Raw genomic sequence first — 21,441 nt, forward strand, 5'->3', positions numbered from 1 at the left:
GACCCTCTCCTAATCTCCACTCTGCTATGTCACCTAAGGCAATCTCCTTTCTCCCAGCTCAGATAACACATCCGTTCACATTCGGCAGTTCAGCTCATCTACACTGCCTCGTGACTGAAACAACATTCTCTTAAATGAGACACATCAGTGACTAAACCTGCAAACATTGTTTGTCCCAAAATATTGTCAAAGGCTTTCACGGTCAGAGTTCATTGGTTCTTGTAGGTTATCCGGGCTGTGTAACCGTGGTCTTGGTATTTTCTTTCCTGACGTTCCACAGCTGCTGGCGAAACGTCAGGAAAGAAAATACCAAGACCACGGTCACACAGCCCGGATAACCTACAAGAACCAATTGTTTGTCCCTTTGGGATTCAGACTGAGGCTCTGGACAAAGCTCATCATGGGAGGGACCACAGCTCAGTGTTAGAGCATGTGTTTCACACAGAGAAGGTCCCTGGTTCAACACCCCCAGCATCTCTAGTTAAAAGATCTAAGGGGTTGAGAGTGGCTCTGAAGCCCTGGATAGGTGACAACAGTCGAGAGTTGAGATGGATGGACCAAAGACCCTCATTCATTATAAGGCAGCTTCATATATTCCTCTCTACTTCTATCATACTCACCTGTTTCTTGGCGTCATTGTCACTATAACACTTGTGCTGGATGTAGGCAGCCCCAAGCACTTGCAGGTTGGGGTCACTGGCCATCAGGTACTTCACCGCAGAGGGCAGGTCCATGTCATCAAACCTGAAAATCAAAGTGGAGTCAAAAACGACATGATGCCGGGCCCTGTCAATAGTGTGCTTAAAAAATAATAATCCAAATGCCCATTATACAAACTCAGCTAAAGTACACATTTTGTGGCATTCCTGAAATGGTATGCTAAAGAGGGGCGGTGATCTTGGAAATTTGGTTTCGCTGGCCAAGGAACAGAAATCGAGACATGCAAGAAGGGTAATGGGGTCCTGCACAGCCCTAAAGCCTATTTCATTATTATTATACACCTCATTTGGATGTCTGAACCTTGCCTCTTTGTTTCTCCCATTTTCAGCATTTCTCCTTAATCACAAGGGCTACAAAATATTGTCGAAGGCTTTCACGGTCAGAGTTCATTGGTTCTTGTAGGTTATCCGGGCTGTGTAACCGTGGTCTTGGTATTTTCTTTCCTGACGTTTCGCCAGCAGCTGTGGCAGGCATCTTCAGAGGAGTAACACTGAAGGACACAGCTGCTGGCGAAACGTCAGGAAAGAAAATACCAAGACCATGGTTACACAGCCCGGATAACCTACAAGAACCAACGAGGGCTACAGTTTTGTTTTTCAAAGAGGACTAGAGATTTGCAGACTGTAAAACTCCAAAATAACTTGCAGGTTCTGTGGAGGTTGTGGACCAAGGCTTCAGACAAGGCTGAGTATGTTCCTGCCTATTATTTCTGAAAGGAAAGAATTCCCAGCATCAGAAATCACAGGAAAAGGTGAGGTGTATTATAATCCTTTACCAAATACATGGAGTCAACTTCACATCAATAACAAATGAGCATCCAGGAGCTACCACAGTTTCCCAGCTCTGACTTCAACATTACATCACAGCATCCTAATAAACAGCTTGTAAAATCACAGTGTACAAGCCCAGCCGTTTCCCTTGCAGCATCGTATCATGTGCTAGGCTTCTCTCTCTACTTTGCCACTATAGTAATAGCAAGTTCTCCAGAGTGACAGCCTTTCCCCAGCCATGTGGAGCAGAAACAAGTGGGAATCAAGGTCCTGCCTAAAACACCAGACTACTCACCAGGCTGGGGAGTACAAACCTGTTCCAAGACTATGGTGTCTTCCACACACGGACAGGCTTATGTGGTTTCTCCATCACTCGTGTGGCTGCAGAATATTGATATACCACTGTACCAACAGGTGTAGCAGTATCTCTGAATTCTCAGCTTTCATTTACACAAAAAGTAAGTCTCTAGTCCCTGTCTTGTGCAGATATGCCTTTCCCCTTGTATCTCTTCAAGTAAAAGGGCTAAAAACGTACTTAAAAGTGAAAACAAGGATTCAGAGAAATTGCTACACCTATCAGTGCAATGATGTTCTAGTGCCCCCTCCCTGGAGGCAGGGACAGGAAATGGCTGCCATAGGGACAGAGTTAGGGAAAATGGCTGCCACGTGAGCCAGAAAATCTGAATTTTCCCACCTACAGCAGCCACCATCCAGACTTTACTCTGACCTTTTCCAAAACTTTGGACCAAAGCAGGTTTGAGAAAGATTGGAAAAAATCTGGGGAGCCATCAGAGGTGCACAAATGTACCATGATGCTGTGGAGAAACAGGAAAAATCCCACTTCCCCAAAGCACTGAAATCCATGTGGAAGACACCCATGTCCCCAGAGGAAAACCTCAATTTGTTTCTCTCTCCTTGGAGGCACCAACTGGAAATACAGCAACATCCCTCCTCCTGTACGTCCATTATAAGACACTCACCCGCCAGAAAAGGACTGTTGGGTCACGAGTGAGTTGTGACCATCATACATATCAATGGCACGCAGGTCTTGCAAATGGTGGTTGGAATTAGCCAAGCTATGCACAGACGGGGCACGGGAACTGCGCTCCACTACGCCTGCATAGGAGCTCCCAACGCCTCCTTGGGAAGACTGGAGTCCACTGAAGGAGCCGGTGCTCATGCGGGAGCGGTTGTTGCTTTGGAAGCGCTGCAAGGTGCGCATGGCTGGTGCACGGATGACTGTCCTATTTTGGGGTCCATCCACACCATCCATCCAGTTGGTTGGCCCCTTCATGCCAACATTAGATCCAGCACTCATCTGCCTTTCGAAGGAGTAGGATTTGTTGAAGTTGACGCCTCCCCTGTTTTTGTAGAGAGAAGCTTGTGCCAATGGGTCTATCTGCTCAGACATGATGCTATAGCGCTCGTCGATGCCCCCAGGACTGCCCGGCCCATCCGCCAAGCGCAGGGAGTGGAGGGACATGGTGTCGTAGTTCGGACGGGCCCGATAGCTTCGTTCATGGAAAGAGCCTGGGCGTGAAGTCGAGTTGGCAGCTTGAGACAGGGTGTAATTCATGCCATAATTTAGGCCCTTGGGCCCAACACCGTTGCTGACGGAGGCCATCCTTCTGCTGGGCCTGAGGTCCACTGCTGAGCGAGAGGACCAGTTAGTAGACTTCATGGTGTTGTATCCTTTCTTTGTCTGATATAGCTGCGGGAGGCAGGAAAAAGAGAGAGCAGAAATGAAGCCATGAAAATATGTCCCGTTTGGCCACATCTTTCCTGATTCGTGTACAACATTATAGAATTTATGAAACAAGATGTTGTATGTTTGAAACGGAAAGAAATTAAGCAGTGATGTCAATGTCTGAAGGCAAATTTGCTAACAAATTAAATTGTATTTGTGTTTAGCCCTGCAAATGTTATCGCTGGCTCCAGCTACAAGTTCAACGGGAGTGTGTTCACACCACCTGTTAATTAATCATTAATGGGCATCTTCTGTAGGCTCCATTCTGCTCAGCAATGTCTGTGCTACTCTACAAATAACCTTCACAATTAGCGCAACTGACCCTGGCATCATTGTTGGGATAAAGTAGAATGGTGTATGTTACTGATACCATCCCTGCAAGGCTGTGTTACACCACTGGGGGGCAATTTTGTGATAGTATGGGGAACCAAAAAGAGAGTCAAGCCGTCATTGGTCAGCAGAATCCTTTACCAAACTTTTTTTTTTAATGTCAAGTTGCAGCCAACTTATGGCGACCCTGAGGGTTTTCAAGGTTAGAGATCCTGGTATTTCTTAGTGGTCTCCCATCCAAATACTAACCAGGGCCGACCCTGCTTAGCTTCCAAGATCGTCCAGGCTAGCCTGGGCTATCCAGGTCAGGGCACAGATAATACTAATAAAAATGCAGCAACAACATGTTGCCAGTGCTGCAGCCAAGTTTCATTAGCAATGAACAGGTGATGACAGACAGCTAGGTTGGCCCAGCAACATTTGTGTACTTACGGAGCCTTTGTGGTCTGTGCCATTTGTTTGGGATCTGGAGCTAAAGCTTGGCTGAAGAGTGTTGTATTTGCCATTGGAGATCATTCCACCTGCAGGATGTAGAGAGACAATGGATTGAGCAAAATTAGTTAAGAGTGTGGGGTTTGGCAAACAGCTCAACAGCAGGGGCAGCAAAAACCTGGAAGGAGATACACTATCTGACTGAGAATATCATCCTTCAACCCCCCCCCCCCTCTGTTGTGGTGGAGAGTGCCGTCAAGTTGCAGCTGACTTATGGCGGCCCTGTAGGGTTTTCAAGGCAAGAACAGAGTTGGTTTGCCACTGCCTGCCTCTGCATATCAACCCTGGACTTTCTTGGTGGTCTCCCATCCAAATACTAACCAATGTTGACCCTGCTTAGCTTCTGGATTATGATGAGATCAGGCTAGCCTGGCCCATCCAGGGCAGGCTACTTTAACCCCTCATAGACTCATAGAGATGGAAGGTACCACCAGGGTCATCTAGTCCAACCCCCTGCACAATGCAGGAAACTCACAACTACCTCCCCTACACACACCCAGACCTCAGAAGATGGCCAAGATGCCCCCCTTCCATGAACTGCCCAAGTTCACAGAATCAGCATTGCTGACAGATGGCCCTGTAGCCTCTGCTTAAAAACCTCCAGGGAAGGAGAGCTTACCACCTCCTGAGGAAGCCTGTTCCACTGAGGAACCACTCTAAATGTTAGAAAATTCTTCCTAATGTCTAGATGGAAATTCTTCTGATTTAATTTTAACCCACTGGTTCTGGTCCGACCTTCTGGGGCAACAGAAAACAACTTGGCACCATCCTCTATATGACAGCCCTTCAAGTACTTGAAGATAGTAATCATATCCCCTCTCAGTCTTCTTTTCAGACTGTAGGAAAAGCACCATGGGTCTGTGACTGATCCCATCTAGTAATTATGACTTCGGGTATCCCTGCCTAGTGCCTCTTCGTGTTTCGACAGATTGCAAACTACAGGATCCTGCAACCTTAATTTGCCTCAGGGCTGTGCAGGAAAGGGAGAAAACGTTTATCCCTTTAACCTCCACTGGGTTTTACTATTCAACATCAACTCTGTTAACACTTTAAAGGAAAATATGCATATTTTAAAAGACACATAAATTTCCATTTAAAAGGCTAATACCAGAGCAGGAGGAGTTGGTTTCAAGTAGAAAACCCAGGTTAAACCTCCTCTTCCTTTCCTGGACAGCCCGAAGGCAAACTGAGCCTGCAACACCTAAATTTGCATTTTATAGACAGGCGGAGACACCTGATTTTTGTTTCTTCTGTTTGAGCACTGAGGTATTGGTTCATCTTACCCAGTATTGTCTATTGGGCAAGCTACTTTCCAAAAATCAGCTGTTCCCAGTCTACTACTTAAGATCCTATGAACGAAGATAGCAGGGAATGAACACATCATTGGGACTGGATGTACAACTCACACCTTGAAATGAAAGCCAGGTGAGGCAACAAAATAACCAGAGAATTGAATGGCTGGATCAGACCAAATTTCCGTTCTGGTTCCAGCTAGGAACCTCAAAAGTGTGAAAGTGAAGGTAATGGCCATGCCTTCTGTCTCCCCGGATCTGGTACTCAGCAAAGCATATTGCCTCTGCACAGAGCTCTACATTAAGCTATTATTGCTTTCTGCAAGATGTGCTTTAAACTGCGCAGAATAGATGCCACAGTCTGTGTGGTAAAAGGCCATACTGGCTGGTTGAAAACAGAATGTGGGCCTACAAACAAGTGTGCGTGCAATATATGGGGTCAAGGAATTCAGGAACAAAAAACGAATTTCATGAAGTATATATACCCTCAGTTGGTATGTGTGTTCACGTGTGTATTCTCTCAAACTGACACACAGAGTCTAGACTATATTGGTAAATCTGACTGTATTTATCGAGGTCTTGACTAACAGTTTCTCACCACTACAGGTGTTCAATTAGGCTAGCAAAGCTAGAAAGATTGTGCAATTATTGCTGTTGTAAAAGTCACTGCGCTTATCTTGTATAGATTTGGGTACTACATAGAAATGTTCCAACTGAGGACAAATGTCATATATCTGATGGAAGTAGGCTATAATTCACAAAAAACTATGACACATAAAACTGTTAGTCTATAAGGTCCACAATTTACAGTGCATTCCTAAGGAGAGTTACTCCAGTCTAAGCCCATTCATTTCAATGGGCTTAGACTGGCGTAACTCTCCTTAGGAATGCAATGTTAGACTCCTTTCTGTGTTGCTATAATATGCTAGCATTGGAACTGTCACCAAGGGATCTGGAGAAGCCGAAGCTAGAGAACCTTTGAGCTTTGAAGCTTGCATCATAAAGAGACCGGCCTTATTCAGACCTCTATTTATCTTTATCAGTCTAACTTCCAGAGTGACCTGTAATAACTTCCTAAGTGATATCACCCCTTCAGATCTAGACGTTATGGCTGAGACATCGCTGTTTGTCTGGATTGCCTCACCTTTCTTCTAATCTACCCAGACTTTTCTCAAATGATGTTGGTTCTCTTCACCTTGACTCATCTATTTGCTCTGCTTAAAGGTTCTCCTGCATATTGACTTTAGCCTGAACTCTGTTCCCCCCCCCCCCGATTGCTGCCAGGTAGGGACACTGTCCTTACTTAGTGGACGACTTGCTCAGAGGCATCTTCACTCACTTCTTGAGCATTGAGCCATGGCACTGAAAACAGATGCTGGGGCAGAATCCTGGTGAGCCCAGACACAGATTAAATCTCGGCTGTATTCTAGTTAAGGTCATAAAATGGCTGAGCAGCATCATACAGTTTACTGCTTAATGGTTTCCTGGTTGTGAATGATCCTGCTAATTTGGTCCAAAATTACCCTGGCTTTCTTCTCACGCCACGGCATGGCACTGTTGACACAATATCTGTTGTCCGTTATAGCCCCTGAATGCTTGTTGGAACTATTGATGTTCAGCCAATTGTCCAATGTCTGTCAAAAGTCTCTGAACTGAACCTAATTTTTAAAACTACCCTTCACTGCCCCTGCAATGTCCCAGTTTTCACCATATGTTCCTAGTAATCTGGACTGGCCAGCAACCATGCCTTATATGGTAGCCAAAGCCATAGTGAAAAGGCAGCAACATTTCAAGGTGTCCTGTTCTTTTGGGGGAATAAACACTAGAGGACACAGTTTATTTCAGAACAGTCCTGTTTCACTATCTCACTATAGTTTTAGGACTATCTCACGTCCTAAAACTCCTGGGAATAAACATCCTTTAACACCAATAAATTTGGCAGTTATTCTCAAGACGACTTCATCTTGTACCAAGAGCTTCCCACACAGCATGGAAGATCATCAGAACTGCCCTGTTGACTCAGACCAAAGGGCTATAGCGCACAAGAGTATGTGCACATCTTTTAGCTTTCGTTTGTCTTTGATTCTCATTTATAGGGCTGCTGTCCTCCATTTTAAATTCATGAGAAGTACTTGTGCATTTGGCTTTTCCTTTCCTGTCATTCAGTTATTTATGGTGTTTTTTTTTCTGATGCTCTTTTAATCAGATGATAATATCGTAGTGGCTCACATTCCACCTACGCATGAATTCCTGGATAATATCCCAGAACACACTGCAGTGGGATATGGCATGGTGCCTTGTATGCAGTGACACCTCCATTTGCTTTTGGTTAAGAACTGGAAGTGGCTAAACATTCTGGAAGGTTTATCTACTTCTCTTGAAAGAATGGAGTGCCTGTATGGATGGCCCAGGCGAGCCTGATCTCGTCAGATCTCAGAAGCTAAGCAGGGTCAGCCCTGGTTAGTATTTGGATGGGAGACCACCAAGGAATACCAGGGTTGCTATGCAGAGGAAGGCACTGGCAAACCACCTCTGTTAGTCTCTTGCCTTGAAAACCCCATAAGGGGTCGCCATAAATCGGCTGCGACTTGAAGGCACTTTACACACACACACACACACACACACATTTCCCTCATGGAACAAGCAGCAAATTACTGCAGGGGGATGCAACTGGGGTTGGGAAAACAGTACTGGGGAGAAGGGTTAACCGCCCCTCCCCTGCACCAATCTCTATTCTAGCCCTCAACCCCTGCAGCCATCACCCCTATTCACTTGATACAAACAAACCAAAACCAGAGGAGATCTTATTTTCCAGTGGTGCTTCTACTTTGGCTTCTAAATATCGGGTTAAGAATACTAAAAGTGCGCTTGTTTAAATGTACATGCTTCCTTGGGCGACAGACAAAAAGAAAGCTTGAGATAAACAGGGGATTGCATCACGGGAGTTCACCTTCGAAACAGTGTGGAGACAGAATAGCATTAAAACTCCACAGACACAACAGTTATTCTTGTGGAGGTGGGATAAAACCTGATTCCTAAAAGTATCACCATTGCAAATCAAGCCTCATTTGAACTCTTAAAACTCCTCACATTCAACCATTTTCTGCACAGATGAAATGAAATAAACATGTGTGATCATCTTATACAAAAATGTACACATGCTTTTCCAACACAGAAATGTGGGGGCTATTGTGGTATGTAGGGTTGCCAATAGTAGATCTCCTGCTATTACAACTGATCTCCAGCCGATAGAGATCAGTTCGCCTGGAGAAAATGGCCGGTTTGGCAATTGGACCCTATGGCTTTGAAGTCCCCTCTCCAAACCCTGCCCTCCTCAGGCTCCGCCCCAAAAACCTCCCGCCGATAGCGAAGAGGGACCTGGCAACCCTAGTGGTATGTGAAGAGTTTCTCAAAGGGTCAGATACATACTGAATGCTCTCCCAGCTGCTACGGCCCAGCCATAATGAGATGCCTACACCATGCTTCTGCATATTCTCCCCTCACCGTCTGGATGGAGGCATTTATATGACTGCCATATTATCAGCACTGACCAAGAGGCTTGTATGGCTGAATCTGAAACACAGGTGCAAGGAACCGCCAAAATGAAGTTCTCTGTAGTTCACAGAGGCGTCCTGCACTCAGAGTTAAAAATGAAGAGACGAAGTGCAGCATGTCACTGCATAGAGATCCTCTCACTCTCCCATTCAGAGACGCTTGGGTTCTTTTTTTCCTGCTAGCTACATTCATTCTCATTTCTGACAAACAGGCATGCAAGTCAATCCCTTGTGGGCTTTGCCACTTGTGAACAAGCTTCCGCTCTTCGGGTTGCCTATCTGCTAACCTTCTCGCCTCCTTTTTCTCCCATGCACCCTTTTCCTTTATATAAACACTTTTAAAAAATGGTTTCTTAACAAAGGGCCTTTTAGAAAGCTGTAATCTGGCACATTTCCTGGAAAGCCAAAGGGAGGAGGCCAGTTATCACTGCAGCAAAGACGCTACTGAGCGATTATGTTTCAGAAGCTCTGGAGTCATCGGTAGTGACCTGAGCCAAAACCCCAGCAAGCGGGATGTTTTGGTGGGCTCCGATTAAGTTCCAAGCCAATGCTTTATCCTCAGTTCTGCCCAACCACTTTGGTAACAGAGAGAGCCAGAAGAAGAAGCAATAGTTCCCCCCATCTTTTTATCAGTCTGTCGAAGATGCAATTTCAATTCAGACCAATGCATTATTTGCCTCTTAACTTGAAGGAGCTAAAAAGTGTTCTGACTAGGATTAAAAACAGTCGGGACACAAATCTTGGCTCTGACAGGCAAGTTGAGACTGGCAGACAAGCTTACTGCTGATGTTATGCAGGTACTGGTATGAGACATCACCCCCAAACAATGATTGATTTGTACACCACTCCCCAGTAACAGTTCCATGTTAAAACACCATTCAAAGTGAGCCTATCACAGCTTGATTTTATGTGCTACAGCAACACTTTGTTTCTAATGGGTCGTGCCAACTACGAGGCTACACTAATGGCAGATCCACAAGATACAAGCTTTATAGGTAGATATACAAGAGATAAGTATATGAATGTTTCTGAACACATAGGAGACTCCGCTGAGTTCCAAACGTCCAGAGGGAATGTGTGAAACTGTCACCTTTCTAGGAAAGGGAGTTGCTACCAGTTGTTACAACTGATCAGATACACTATTTCTATGGAGTCTTGCCTTCACCCCTAACTTAAGAACTAAACTAGATGTTCACTTTTTTTTTTTTTTTAAGAGTTGGGTCTGGGTTCCTTGTATCCAACTCAGATTCTCTGCAGCCACACAGCAACTGCAGGCAATGGATATTAAAAAAATAAATAAACTAGAGCCCATTTGGGCTCAGAACACTGCCACAGGGAAGAAGGATTATTTCCCTGTTTTTGCTGCTCCATATGCACAGAATGCTCCATGTGGAGCAGCAAAAACATGGAAATAACTCCCCTCCTCAGCCCTGTTTCAGTGCAGAAAATTACTAGGGGCAGAGGCAGGAGCCCATCCTCCTACCGTGACGGCATGCTAAGTCCAAACAGGCTCTGCTTTATTTTTAATAGCCAGTGTGGTGTTGTGGTTAAGAGAGGCGGACTCTCATCTGGTGAACCGGGTTTGTTTCCCTACTCCTCCACATGAAGCCTGCTGGGTGACCTTAGGCTAGTCACAGTTCTCTCAGAACTCTCTCAGCCTCACCTCCCTCACAAGGTACCTGTTATGAGGGGTGAAAGGAAGGCAATTGTAAGCCGCTTTGAGACTCCTTAAAGGTAGAGAAAAGCAGAGTATAAAAACTATCTCTTCTTCTTCTTCTTCTTCTTCATAGCTGCTTTGAGGGTGCTCAGAGCCCAGACCCAACTCTTTAAAACAATGAACGTCCAGTCTGGCCCAGAGCGTGCTCTGCATTTGCTCACAGCGATGCCTTGTTATCCTTTCTAATTCTATTTACCCCACTTTTGAAATTTCCATTGTAGCATCCTCTGAAACCCACACTTATCGTTAAAGCACCATGCAGACTGACAGTATTATAAAAATAATAATAGCAAAAACAAGTGGTTTAGGGCTCCACTCCTATGCCTGCCTTCTAGGGAGTACATCCAATTGAACTCAGTGGAGTTTACTTCATAGTAAGAGTCAGGATCGTGCTGCACTGTGTACTTTCCTCTCACAAAGTCTAACTCTACAACCGTTCTGAGAATCTACACATTACCGAGCTAGGAGTTAGAAAGAGAGGGAAGGGCAAGGTTGAAGAAACAGAACTATTCTGAAACACTGGTGCGAGGCAAGAAGGAATAAATCATATGCATGCAATTCAAAAGATAATTACTGCATGCAATGGAAACCAAAACAAAGCAGTTGCCATAGGAGTTAGAAACAGATGGTGTAACACTTGTATTTGTTCAGGTCACCCAAATGAAACCATGCCATGTATGATGTCAGCATTAAAAGAATGTGTAAACCCTTCTAAGGGTCTGCAGCAACAACAGAACTGTATAGCCACCACATAACTAAAATGTCATACATAGCAAAGGTGTTTTAAAAATGGGTTTTTCCCTCTCCTCAGAATATTAGGAATAAGTCATGGGGGAGATCATGTCTGTCATACCAGAAGACTAGAAAACTAGTGTTTGCAGATGCTGTGTTTCCAGATGCCTTCGCTCACGAAGCTAAACAAGATAAACTTTATGGAAGCAATGAGGACCTCCGTGAAAATTCTTCTTTTTGCCAGATATACGTGGTTATCAAACACAGCCCCTAGTAAGAAGAACAATCATTTACACAGTTGGTCAAATTTATGTAGTGACAGATTAGGTTGCTCTTTTCCAACAACAGAGGAAACACAGATTAGCCAGAACCAAAAATTAAATTGCAGTTCTGCACCTTTCTCAGTAATATTTGTAGGTCTTCTCAGCCAGGGTAGGCGGGTGCATCCAGTTTGCTGGGGGTAAAATGTAGACGACTGGGGAAGGAATTGGCAAACCACCCCATAAACAGTCTGCCTAGTAAACATCGTGATGTGACTTCACCCCATGGGTCAGGAATGACCCGATGCTTGCACCTTTTAGGGGGGTGCAGAGTGGGATCAGGAGGCCCATGGCGCAGAGTGGTAAGCTGCAGTACTGCAGTCCAAGCTCTGCTCACAACCTGAGTTCGATCCCAACGGAAGTTGGTTTCAGGTAGCCGGCTCAAGGTTGACTCAGCCTTCCATCCTTCCAAGGTCGGTAAAATGAGTACCCTGCTTGCTGGGGGTAAAGGGGAGATGACTGAGGAAGGCACTGGCAAACCACCCGTAATCAAAGTCTGCCTAGGAAACGTTGGTATGTGACGTCACCCCATGGGTCAGGAATGACCTGGTGCTTGTAGAGGGGTCCTTTACCTTTACCTTTAGAGTGGGATCACAGTGGCCACCATTGCCACAGATCTACAAACAAAATTTATATATACACATATATAAATACACATTTATTTGCATATACTCTCCATGACTTCAAGAACACTGATGCATGGAGAAAGCTCTCTCTACATACACTTGTACGTAGAATGAACACACATGGGAGGGAAGTGGGATCATTGTGGTGGGCTCTGATATGGACATTCACTGAAATATATATAATAGCGTATACCAGTGTATAAAATGTTCCAATGAACAATCACAGGTTGACAGCTCAGCTTGCTATCACAATCCTACTCCCTTCCTATGCATTCATTCTAACCACAAAGAATGTCTAAAAAGGGTTACTGACGTGTTTTTTTTTTTTTTTTTTTTTACAATTTCACATCATGGTTTAAAGGCAATGTTATTGGGTTAGTTTTGACGTTTCTCCATTCGCAATCACTCCAAAGCACAGTGCAAAATAAATCTGTCACTTTTTAAAGTCAGCCAGGCACTCGTCTACAAAAGTATATGCCATTACAAATCTGTTAATTTTAAAGGTGCCACAAGAGAACTTTTTATTTTGCCCTGACAGACCCACATGGCTACTACATCTGGGTTTTAATGTTTTATGGCCATGTGTTATTATTTCTTTGTTCACAAAACACCTTGGATACCTTACACAATGTTGAAAAAAACAAAAAGCATAATAAACAAAAAGGCCATTGTTCGTCTATGCATGCTCAGAAAAAAAGTTTCACAACAATTAGGTCATCTGCAAGTTCTTATACAATTTACTCAAGGATGGGTTGATGCAAACCAGGTACTGCCTGAATAAGTGAAAGCTTTGCATCCCTAAGAGGTGAGGTGAATTCAGTAAGAAAGGGAAGGAATACGGCATGCCATGATTCCTTTGCAGCCCCAAGCAGCGTCCAACATGTTGCGACACTTTCACCTTTAAAGAAAGAAGTAATGCTGAACAACAGAAGAAAAATACTGCTTCATAGAAAAGTATCTCCTAGGGCTTCCTGTGGGACAGGGAGAAGTGGAGAAGATGTCTATTAGGGGTGTGCATAACAGAATTCCCAAGCCAAAGAGATACACAGAAGTTTGGTGTCATTTAGAGGAAACTTGTGTGGGTCCTACAACAAGTTGGCTGAATTGTATTTTAATATTTAATTCATTTGTATCCCGCCTTTCTCCCCAATACGGACCCATAGTGGGTTACACTGTTCTCCTTTCCTCCATTTTATCCTCACATCAACCCTGTGAGGTAGGTTAGGCTGAGAGAGTGTGACTGGCCCAAGGTCACCCAGTGAGCTTCCATGGCACAAGTGGGGAGTCAAACCCGGGTCTCCGAGATACTAGTACAACCCTCTTAACCACGACACTGCGCTGGTTCTTTGCTGTGTATGTTTTTCAACTAGTTTCCAGTACTCAAGTTGCCTGTTCTGGAATCAGTTGGTAGTCAAATAATTCTTGATTATTATATTATGGAACTCTGTGCTGGACTGTATAACAGCTACTGTCCTATTCCTATAATAATCTCTATCCAAGTACGGTACTTGTTTTTTTTTAAAGCACTAGCAGTCTTTTTATTACTCAAATTTAGAAAATTATTCTGGTGACATACAGAAACCTTTAACTTTAGGAATTTCAGTCATTCTTCTCCATTGCTGTAGTGTTGAGGTACTTATTGCAACCCTATGGTTGTGCTAAGCCTTCTGGAGACCTCAAGGGTGACAAACAAGTCCCCTATATCAGTGTATCTTCACGATACGCTGGGCTGATGTAACATCACCACGACATGTTACACCTGCGTAACCCTGACATCAGCACAACTGCACCAGCCTGGGGACCAGCACCAGAGGCGCTGACCATGAGTTATGCCTACAGAACTACTGAGAGCTGCACTGTCCAGTGTGCATCTAGAAAAGAAGTTTTTGCAAGGCAGGTGGAACAGTGACACAAGCCCAAGAGAAGACTCAACTGGGCATTCACAGGAATCATCTCCCCAACAACTCACTGGAAAAGGTATTGATGTGGGCAATGGGAGATTAAAGGTAAAGGTAGCAAGCACCGGGTCATTACAGACCCATGGAGTAACGTCACATCCCAAAGATTACTAGGCAGACTATGTTTACGGGTTTGCCATTGCCTTCCCCAGTCATCTACACTTTACCTCCAGCAAGCTAGGTACTCATTTTACTGACCTTGGAAGGATGGAAGGCTGAGTCAATCTGGAGCCGGCTACCTGAACCCGACTTCCGTCAGGATCGAACTCAGATAATGAGCAGAGCATTTGACTGCAGCTTACCGCTCTGAGCCATGGAGCTCCTAATGGGAGATCCCACCCCCATCTCTCATTCTCCACATCTGTTCTTTTTTCAGTAAGTTGTTGGGCAGATGGCTCCTCTGAATGCACAGTTGGGACTTCTCTTATTGCTTGTTTCACTGTTCCCCCTGCCTCGCAAAAAGCTCTTTCCCTCCCAGGGTCGCTGTTGCTTCGGTGGAACTTTGACCCTTGTCTGGAGGGGGGATGAGTTTTCTCAGGGGGATTTTCTCCCAAATAAGTTCTAGAGATGGCTGGGTAGAGGGATCCATGGGAAATGGTAGTTACAGGATTCTAACCAGGTACGTACCACAGCGATTGTTCCTTCTAGAACATATTTCTTTGGGGGGAAGGGGAGCATGGTAACATCACAGTGTGTAGAATGGCTCCTTCCTTGTATGGTTAATGAAGAGACACCATCAGCATACCATTCCATGGACTCCAGTGGTGGTGCTATGCTCTCTTATACTTAAAACGATACTGCTTTTTTTCTTTCATTTGTCAGCCACGAGAACAGTTTACCCATATAAGATTTGCCAGCACTACCCTGGCATTAGTGGGATTCTGGCATAGTGCGATCATAGGATTACAGTGCAAGAAAGGGTATGAGCTGGCAAAGAGAGGGTGTGGACATAATTCATTTGGCAAAACAGGTGGAATTTCCCGTTATCAGTAAGTACACACTGTAAAAATGATTATGTGAGGGGAGGCATAATTTACAATGGCCTCCCTAGGAGGTTGTGTTTCAGTCTGTTTTTACGAGCATCTTCTGATGTGTCCAGCTACCCACCGGGACCATAACTCACATGACGGAACTTGTATGTTGACATGCCATTTCATAAAATTACATACTCCCCACCTCTCCGTGTGATAAGAAACTCCAGGGTTAGAACCAGGGATGTAAAAATTCTGGAAATTTTGAAGCCATGGGAAAAAACTGAGGTTTTTTTGGTGGGAGGGAGCAAGATTTTTTGGGGGGGGGGGATTTAAATATATGCAATGCTTACTGTCCAATCAAACCTAAACTAATTTTACTGCTTTAACAACATAAAATGCATCATTTCCAACTTACTTACCATATGAAATTGCAATATTTGACGTATTTATGGAATTTAAAAGTTATAAATGCCTTAGTTTTGTACAAGCAAAATTGCAAATACCCAATACTTGAGAAAACTGCAAACTGATGCTATATTAACGCATGTACCCTAATTTTTACTGTCTGGTTAGAGAGAGCTCAGTTCTCAATGAAACCTCCATTGTCCTCTAAGGGTTTGGTGCAGTTTCTACCCCACCTCCTTCTGATCTTTTTTCTCCTCCTGCGAGGTAGGGCAATAAGCTCTTTTTTACCCAGTCTGTGGGTAAAGGTGTTCACAGTGGTTTGAAGGAGAGGTTAAAAGTGCAATCATATCAGGTCAAAAAACAACAACAGAAGGCATACAACTGTTGAGAAGCAATGAAAGCCCTGCATCTCCCTTCATGCAGAGTCAGTATCCTTCTAGGTGCAGACACACATCTTGGATTTAAGAGCTGTGTATGCCCATAGCACATCCACATGATCTTTAAAAGCATTCTACTCATTCTAAAAGATAAGATATTTCATCGGCGTTTCCAATTTTTCTGCTGGAGAAATTGAAAAAAAGGCCTCGGGAAAAAACAGAACTCTGCCTAGTTCTCTCCCACCCCACCCCATATTTTTAGGGTTGCCAGCCTCCAGGTACTAGCTGAAGATCTCCTGCTATTACAACTGATCTCCAGCTGATAGAGATCAGTTCCCCTGGAGAAAATGGTGGCTTTGGCAATTGTACTCTATGGCATTGAAGTCCCTCCCCTCCCCAAACCCCACCCTCCTCAGGCTCTGCCCCCAAAACCTCCCGCTGGTAGCAAAGAGGGACCTGGCAACCCTACATAGTTTGCCATTTCCCTTCCACAGGCCTTCTCATCTCTAGTTAGAGCTGCCTGAATTGGTTCCTTTGAGAGAACAGAGTACTGGAGACTTATGGTAGTTTTGCAACATTTTATGCATTTACAAATATACAATTGCAACATAGGTGCAGGCAAAGCGACACTCTTACAGGGAAGCAGATTCAGTACCATTCAGGGACAAAGAGAGTGAAAGAGATCCTGCATACAAAACGACTTCAGCCAACTCACTACAGCCTCTCTGTAGTTCTCCCTCTTCCAAAGGTGCTGTTTCTAGCATCTTTTGTTGTGAGAATACACCTTTCCCTTTGTATCACTGCACTGAAAGAGACTAGAAAGCTAGGTATTAAGAAAAGTTGACAGTTGGATTGTTATAAAAGCTCTCTGGTGGGTGGGACCAGGAAATCTGGGCTTTCCCACCCACGTGGGTGCTATGTATCCTGCCCTTGCTAAGGTCTTTCCCCAAACATTGTGGCAAAGCAGGTTTAGGCAAGATTACAGAAAACATGGGGGAAATCTGGGAACTGCACAAAAATACTGTGATGCTGGTGGTGAAGCAGGACTTCTACCCCACCCAGTTTCCCATTAGCACCCATGCCAGGGCAAACAACCCATGCCAGTCTCAAGCCAAAAACAACTGCTAGTGTCCCGACTAGTTTTAACAGTCTCTCTCCCCTAGAAAAGAAAATGAATGGTTATCAAGAACATACAAAATGATTACTCACCAACTATTTACATATTAGCAAAACATTTCCCCATTGCCACACCTTTAGATTGAAGACTATCCCCATTTGCAATTTCCATTCAAAACAGCACCCAACCTTTTCGATTGCTTTGAGTCTCTGCAGCACATTAATAAAATTTAAAACAAATATTTTTTTATTACATCGCCCTAAATACAAACACATAAAACAGAAATTTTAACAATTGGAATTCTTTGCTAAGTAACTTCTAGTTCAGATCTCCAACCTACCTCCAACCTACCTGGCTTTACGAAAGTTATCAACAAAGCAAACCTAAACAAAGTTATACCCTTCTAAATCTAGTGAAATAAATGGGTTTTCAAAGGATGCTCCAAAAGAGAAAGAAAAAATAGCAAGAATGCTAGCAAACTAAAAAAGATGCTGGGTATCAGGTGACAGCTTTATTGTCAAGTAAAACCCCATTTCGCTGTACCAGCTTCATTAGGGGGATCAACAGAACTAATAGAACTCAACTGCTGTGGAAAGGTTTAGCCCAAAGGAACTCTGATCTCCCTGATGAAGCTTGTACGGCTAAACACGTAGTTGGCAGAGCAGGGTACCAAAATAAAGCAAATAGATGCCCAACTCTCTTTTGCTGCTATCTTCTGGGTGGTCCATACTGGAAGGGCCTGTCCATGAGGCACATCAGCTGCAGCCCCAGTAAGGTCTTCATAGAGGATTCCTGGATTTCTCACCACTCTTAACTCCAAGCTGTGACTGAGCTTCTGGCCTCCATCCTTACAGCTTTTCCTCTTGCACATGAGTTGAAAAAGTTCGCAAGACGCTACTCTTCCATAGCTGTGAGCTGCAGTTCATCTTCCTCCAAGGCATTTGTGTTCAGTATGGGTTGCCCTATGGCCAACTTCGACTCCTATGAATTCTTTCCCCAGCATTCCTTCCAATCTTGTGTCTCCTCCTCCAGCTTCTCTACTCATCACTGCTGGTAGGCTCGTGAATGGGCAAAGCCTCATAATTTTCAGCAACTGTGTAACTCCACAGTCCAAGCCCATCAGCTGTTTATTCACCTCCTAGATCCCCTCAGCCACCCTAAACTGTGGGCTCTGCAAGGCCAAGCCTCCAAATGCTGCTGGAACAGCAAACTATATTGCTGTGGAAATGTCTCAGTCTCCATTCCAGCTGGTCACACTAGCTACAGTTTTCCTCCAAGGAAACACAATCCCGTCGCTCACCCCTCCTCATTTCAACCAGCAAAAAGAAGTTCCAGAGTTTTGAGGAAGAAAAACAAGGAGCTGATACAGAACCACCAGTGGGCCGTCTTCTAACAATTATCTCCCACAATACCTAAGGGATATCAACATACTTTTATCTTAGGACCTAGCTCCAGTTCCTCAGGCCACAAACCCCAGCTGACATGGTTATTTAAGAGGTCAAGCACATGGGTACAGAATATACTGGGATCCAGTAAAGAACATAGAAGGCAGGGAATAATACAAATTCCACAATCATTTTAGAAAGCCCTACCTGAGCATGGGGTGCTTGCTAGATCATAGCCACCATCCGTAACTTTTCTATACTTTCCGTATCACATAAGCATGGAAAGAAGATGCTAGTGTTTCACAGTCCTGAAATGGAAAATAGTAAATCCTCTGCAGATGCTGAGCTGCATTTGCATTTCTCTCTTTTATTACACACCCAGAGACACTGAGTTGTTCTGGGTCAGAATGGATACTCCCCTCAGAGGATTCTCGAATGGGCTTAGAGAGTCTGCCTGTGTATTCCTCCTCCACCCTTCCCTGCCCCTCTGGCCCACACAAACAGATAAAGAACAGCATCTGCCGCCAGCTAAATACTGTCAAGGAGCATCTGTGTGATGCAGAGAATGCATGCTCAGAAACTGAAAGGGGTTAGGGTCTCTGGCAGCCCAGCGCCAATGACAGCCAACTCTGAGGGTCTTACAGCACCAGCATAGCAATGATACTGTACAGCATAGCAATGGCAGGTGCCAAAGGCAGGGACTGAGCTTGTTAGGGTGAGCGTTAGGAGGAAATGGTTGGAGGTGAAAGAGGGTGTTGAGGGGTGGCTGCGGCATATCAGATGGAAGGGAAGACCCTGGGGCTAGTCCTCATGACAGTCCCAGTGTATGAAGAAAGGATCAGGTGCTGAAAAGGACTGGGGAGATTTTGCTGAGAGAGGTGAGCTCTCCTTCCTGAGGTTTTTAAGAAGACTAGATGGCCATCTGTCAGCAGTGCTGATTCTATGACCTGAGGCAGATCGTGAGAGGGAGGGCATCTTGGCCATCTTCTGGGCATGGAGTAGGGGTCACTAGGGGTGCAGGGGGGAGGTAGCTGTGAATTTCCTGCATTGTGAAGGGTTGGACTAGATGACCCTGGTGGTCCCTTGCAACCCATATTCTATTCTGTGTAATAGAAGGAGGGGCTGTGGCTCAGTGGTAGAGCATCTGCTTGGCAAACAGAAGGTCCCAGGTTCAATCCCCGGCACCTCCAGTTAAAGGGACTAGGCAAGTAGGTGATCTGAAAGTCCTCTGCCTGAGACCTTGGAGAGCTGCGGCCAGTTTGAGTAGACAATACTGACTTTGATGGACCAAGGGTCTGATTCAGTATAAGGCAGCTTCATGTGTTCATGTGTACTGCTGTAGTTTGTTTGTAGAATTCAGCAGAGTACACTAAATTCCCAAGCATACATTATTAATGCCACCCAACATCCCTCAGTCAGTTGTGTCCAAGTCTCCTTGCATTTTATTCTTGCTCTGGGCTTGGTGTTGCTTTAGCTCAAGGGTCCCCAATCTTTCTAAGCTTATGGGCACCTTTGGAATTCTGACACAGGAGGTGATGCTAACCATAAAATGCAGGGAGTGAGGTTATACATAATTCTAATAGTAACTAGTTCAACATCTAATATTTCAACATTTCAGGCAGAAGCTGTGTTCAACATGATGTCTTTTAAAATGAACATATTGTTTTACAATATTATCTTGCATACACCCAGCTTATGTCTAGTCACCCAGTGAAGCGGTGGTAGCTGCTGCCAAAACAACATTTTAAAAAATTGGCACAGCCAATCAGATCTCCATTGGCCAATCAGAAGCCCTGCCAGGCAAAAGACCCATCTGGCCCCACCCACTTTCTCAAAACACTTGGCAGTATCCAGCACACCCATGGTTGCCACGTTGGGGATCCCTGCTTTAGCTTACGTTATTGCAAATTGCTAATTCTTACCCGGGATCAGCTCACACATAACCACACCTTAAGTTAACTAGAAATGAAGATAGGCATAACATTTTTAGAGCAGTAGAGTCAATTTAGAGGTATCCTTGATGCGTTCTATACAAATGCACCTTTTCTCTCCAGGATAGGGTTGCTTGGTCTGGCCTGGAAACCAGTGGGAAACTGGGGGAATGACTTGGGGGGGGGGGTGACCATCAGTGACATTACTTCCAGGAAAACTCAAAAGTGATGTCACACCTCTCTAGGAATCACCGGAGGGGCTGGTAAAATCATAGAGTTTCCAGAACTTCCTAGAGAGGACTGACATCACTTCTAAGTTTTCCTGGAAATGATGTCAAGCCATTACTGATTCCACCTCCTTTCACCCACCAGCCACTGGACTGCTGGCAGGCAAGGCCCACTGAAGGTGGGAGCTATTATTTATTTTTATTTTATTCAATGTGTCCCCCGCCCTTTCCCAACCAAAGTTGGGCTCAGGGCGGCTTCCAACATTATATATCGCAGTGTAATTAAAACATGAATTTAAAGCACATACAGGTGAAAAGGCCATCTAAGTCATACCTGCTAATAAATACTTTCTGAAAAATTAGGGAGGACAATGAAGCAAGGAAGAGGGAAGGTCTGACAACCAAGGGACAATTTTCTCATTATAAAGGCCATATGACTGACACACATGATTCTATCATAGTTGTACTGGGAGTTTCCCCACTGGGAATTTGATTACCAGTCTTATTGGGACTGTGGCATGTGGGGAGAAGGGGCTTAAGCCTCCCCCCTCCCATTTTCCTGACTTGAAGACTCCATGGATCAGGTATTTGCACCACTGGAGAAACTTATATGTACTGATGGTTCCTCACAAAAGAGTCTTTTGTTAATACCGTTACTCATGAGGATTACATCTATGACTAGGATTCTTACCTCCAGGTGGTTAACCCAACAAACAGCACTTATGACCAAATTATTCCATTATCAAAAATATATTCTATCAAAACAA

General features: G+C 44.5%; 1 protein-coding gene across 2 annotated transcripts in view; it reads right to left on the reverse strand.

Moving 5' to 3' along the window:
* Window positions 1-21,441, reverse strand: part of PKP3 (plakophilin 3) — an 82,442-nt gene that overhangs the window by 17,654 nt on the left and 43,347 nt on the right. For both annotated transcript variants that reach the window (XM_056851673.1, XM_056851672.1), the window contains 3 exons: window positions 4,000-4,088; window positions 2,471-3,201; window positions 621-744 (listed from right to left, as the gene is read on the reverse strand). In XM_056851673.1, the coding sequence (XP_056707651.1) occupies window positions 621-744; window positions 2,471-3,201; window positions 4,000-4,083 (939 nt within the window). In that variant the 5' untranslated portion in view covers window positions 4,084-4,088. The remainder of the gene's footprint in view (window positions 1-620; window positions 745-2,470; window positions 3,202-3,999; window positions 4,089-21,441) is intronic.

This window comes from Euleptes europaea, chromosome 6 (assembly GCF_029931775.1).
Source record: "Euleptes europaea isolate rEulEur1 chromosome 6, rEulEur1.hap1, whole genome shotgun sequence".
NCBI lineage: Eukaryota > Metazoa > Chordata > Lepidosauria > Squamata > Sphaerodactylidae > Euleptes > Euleptes europaea.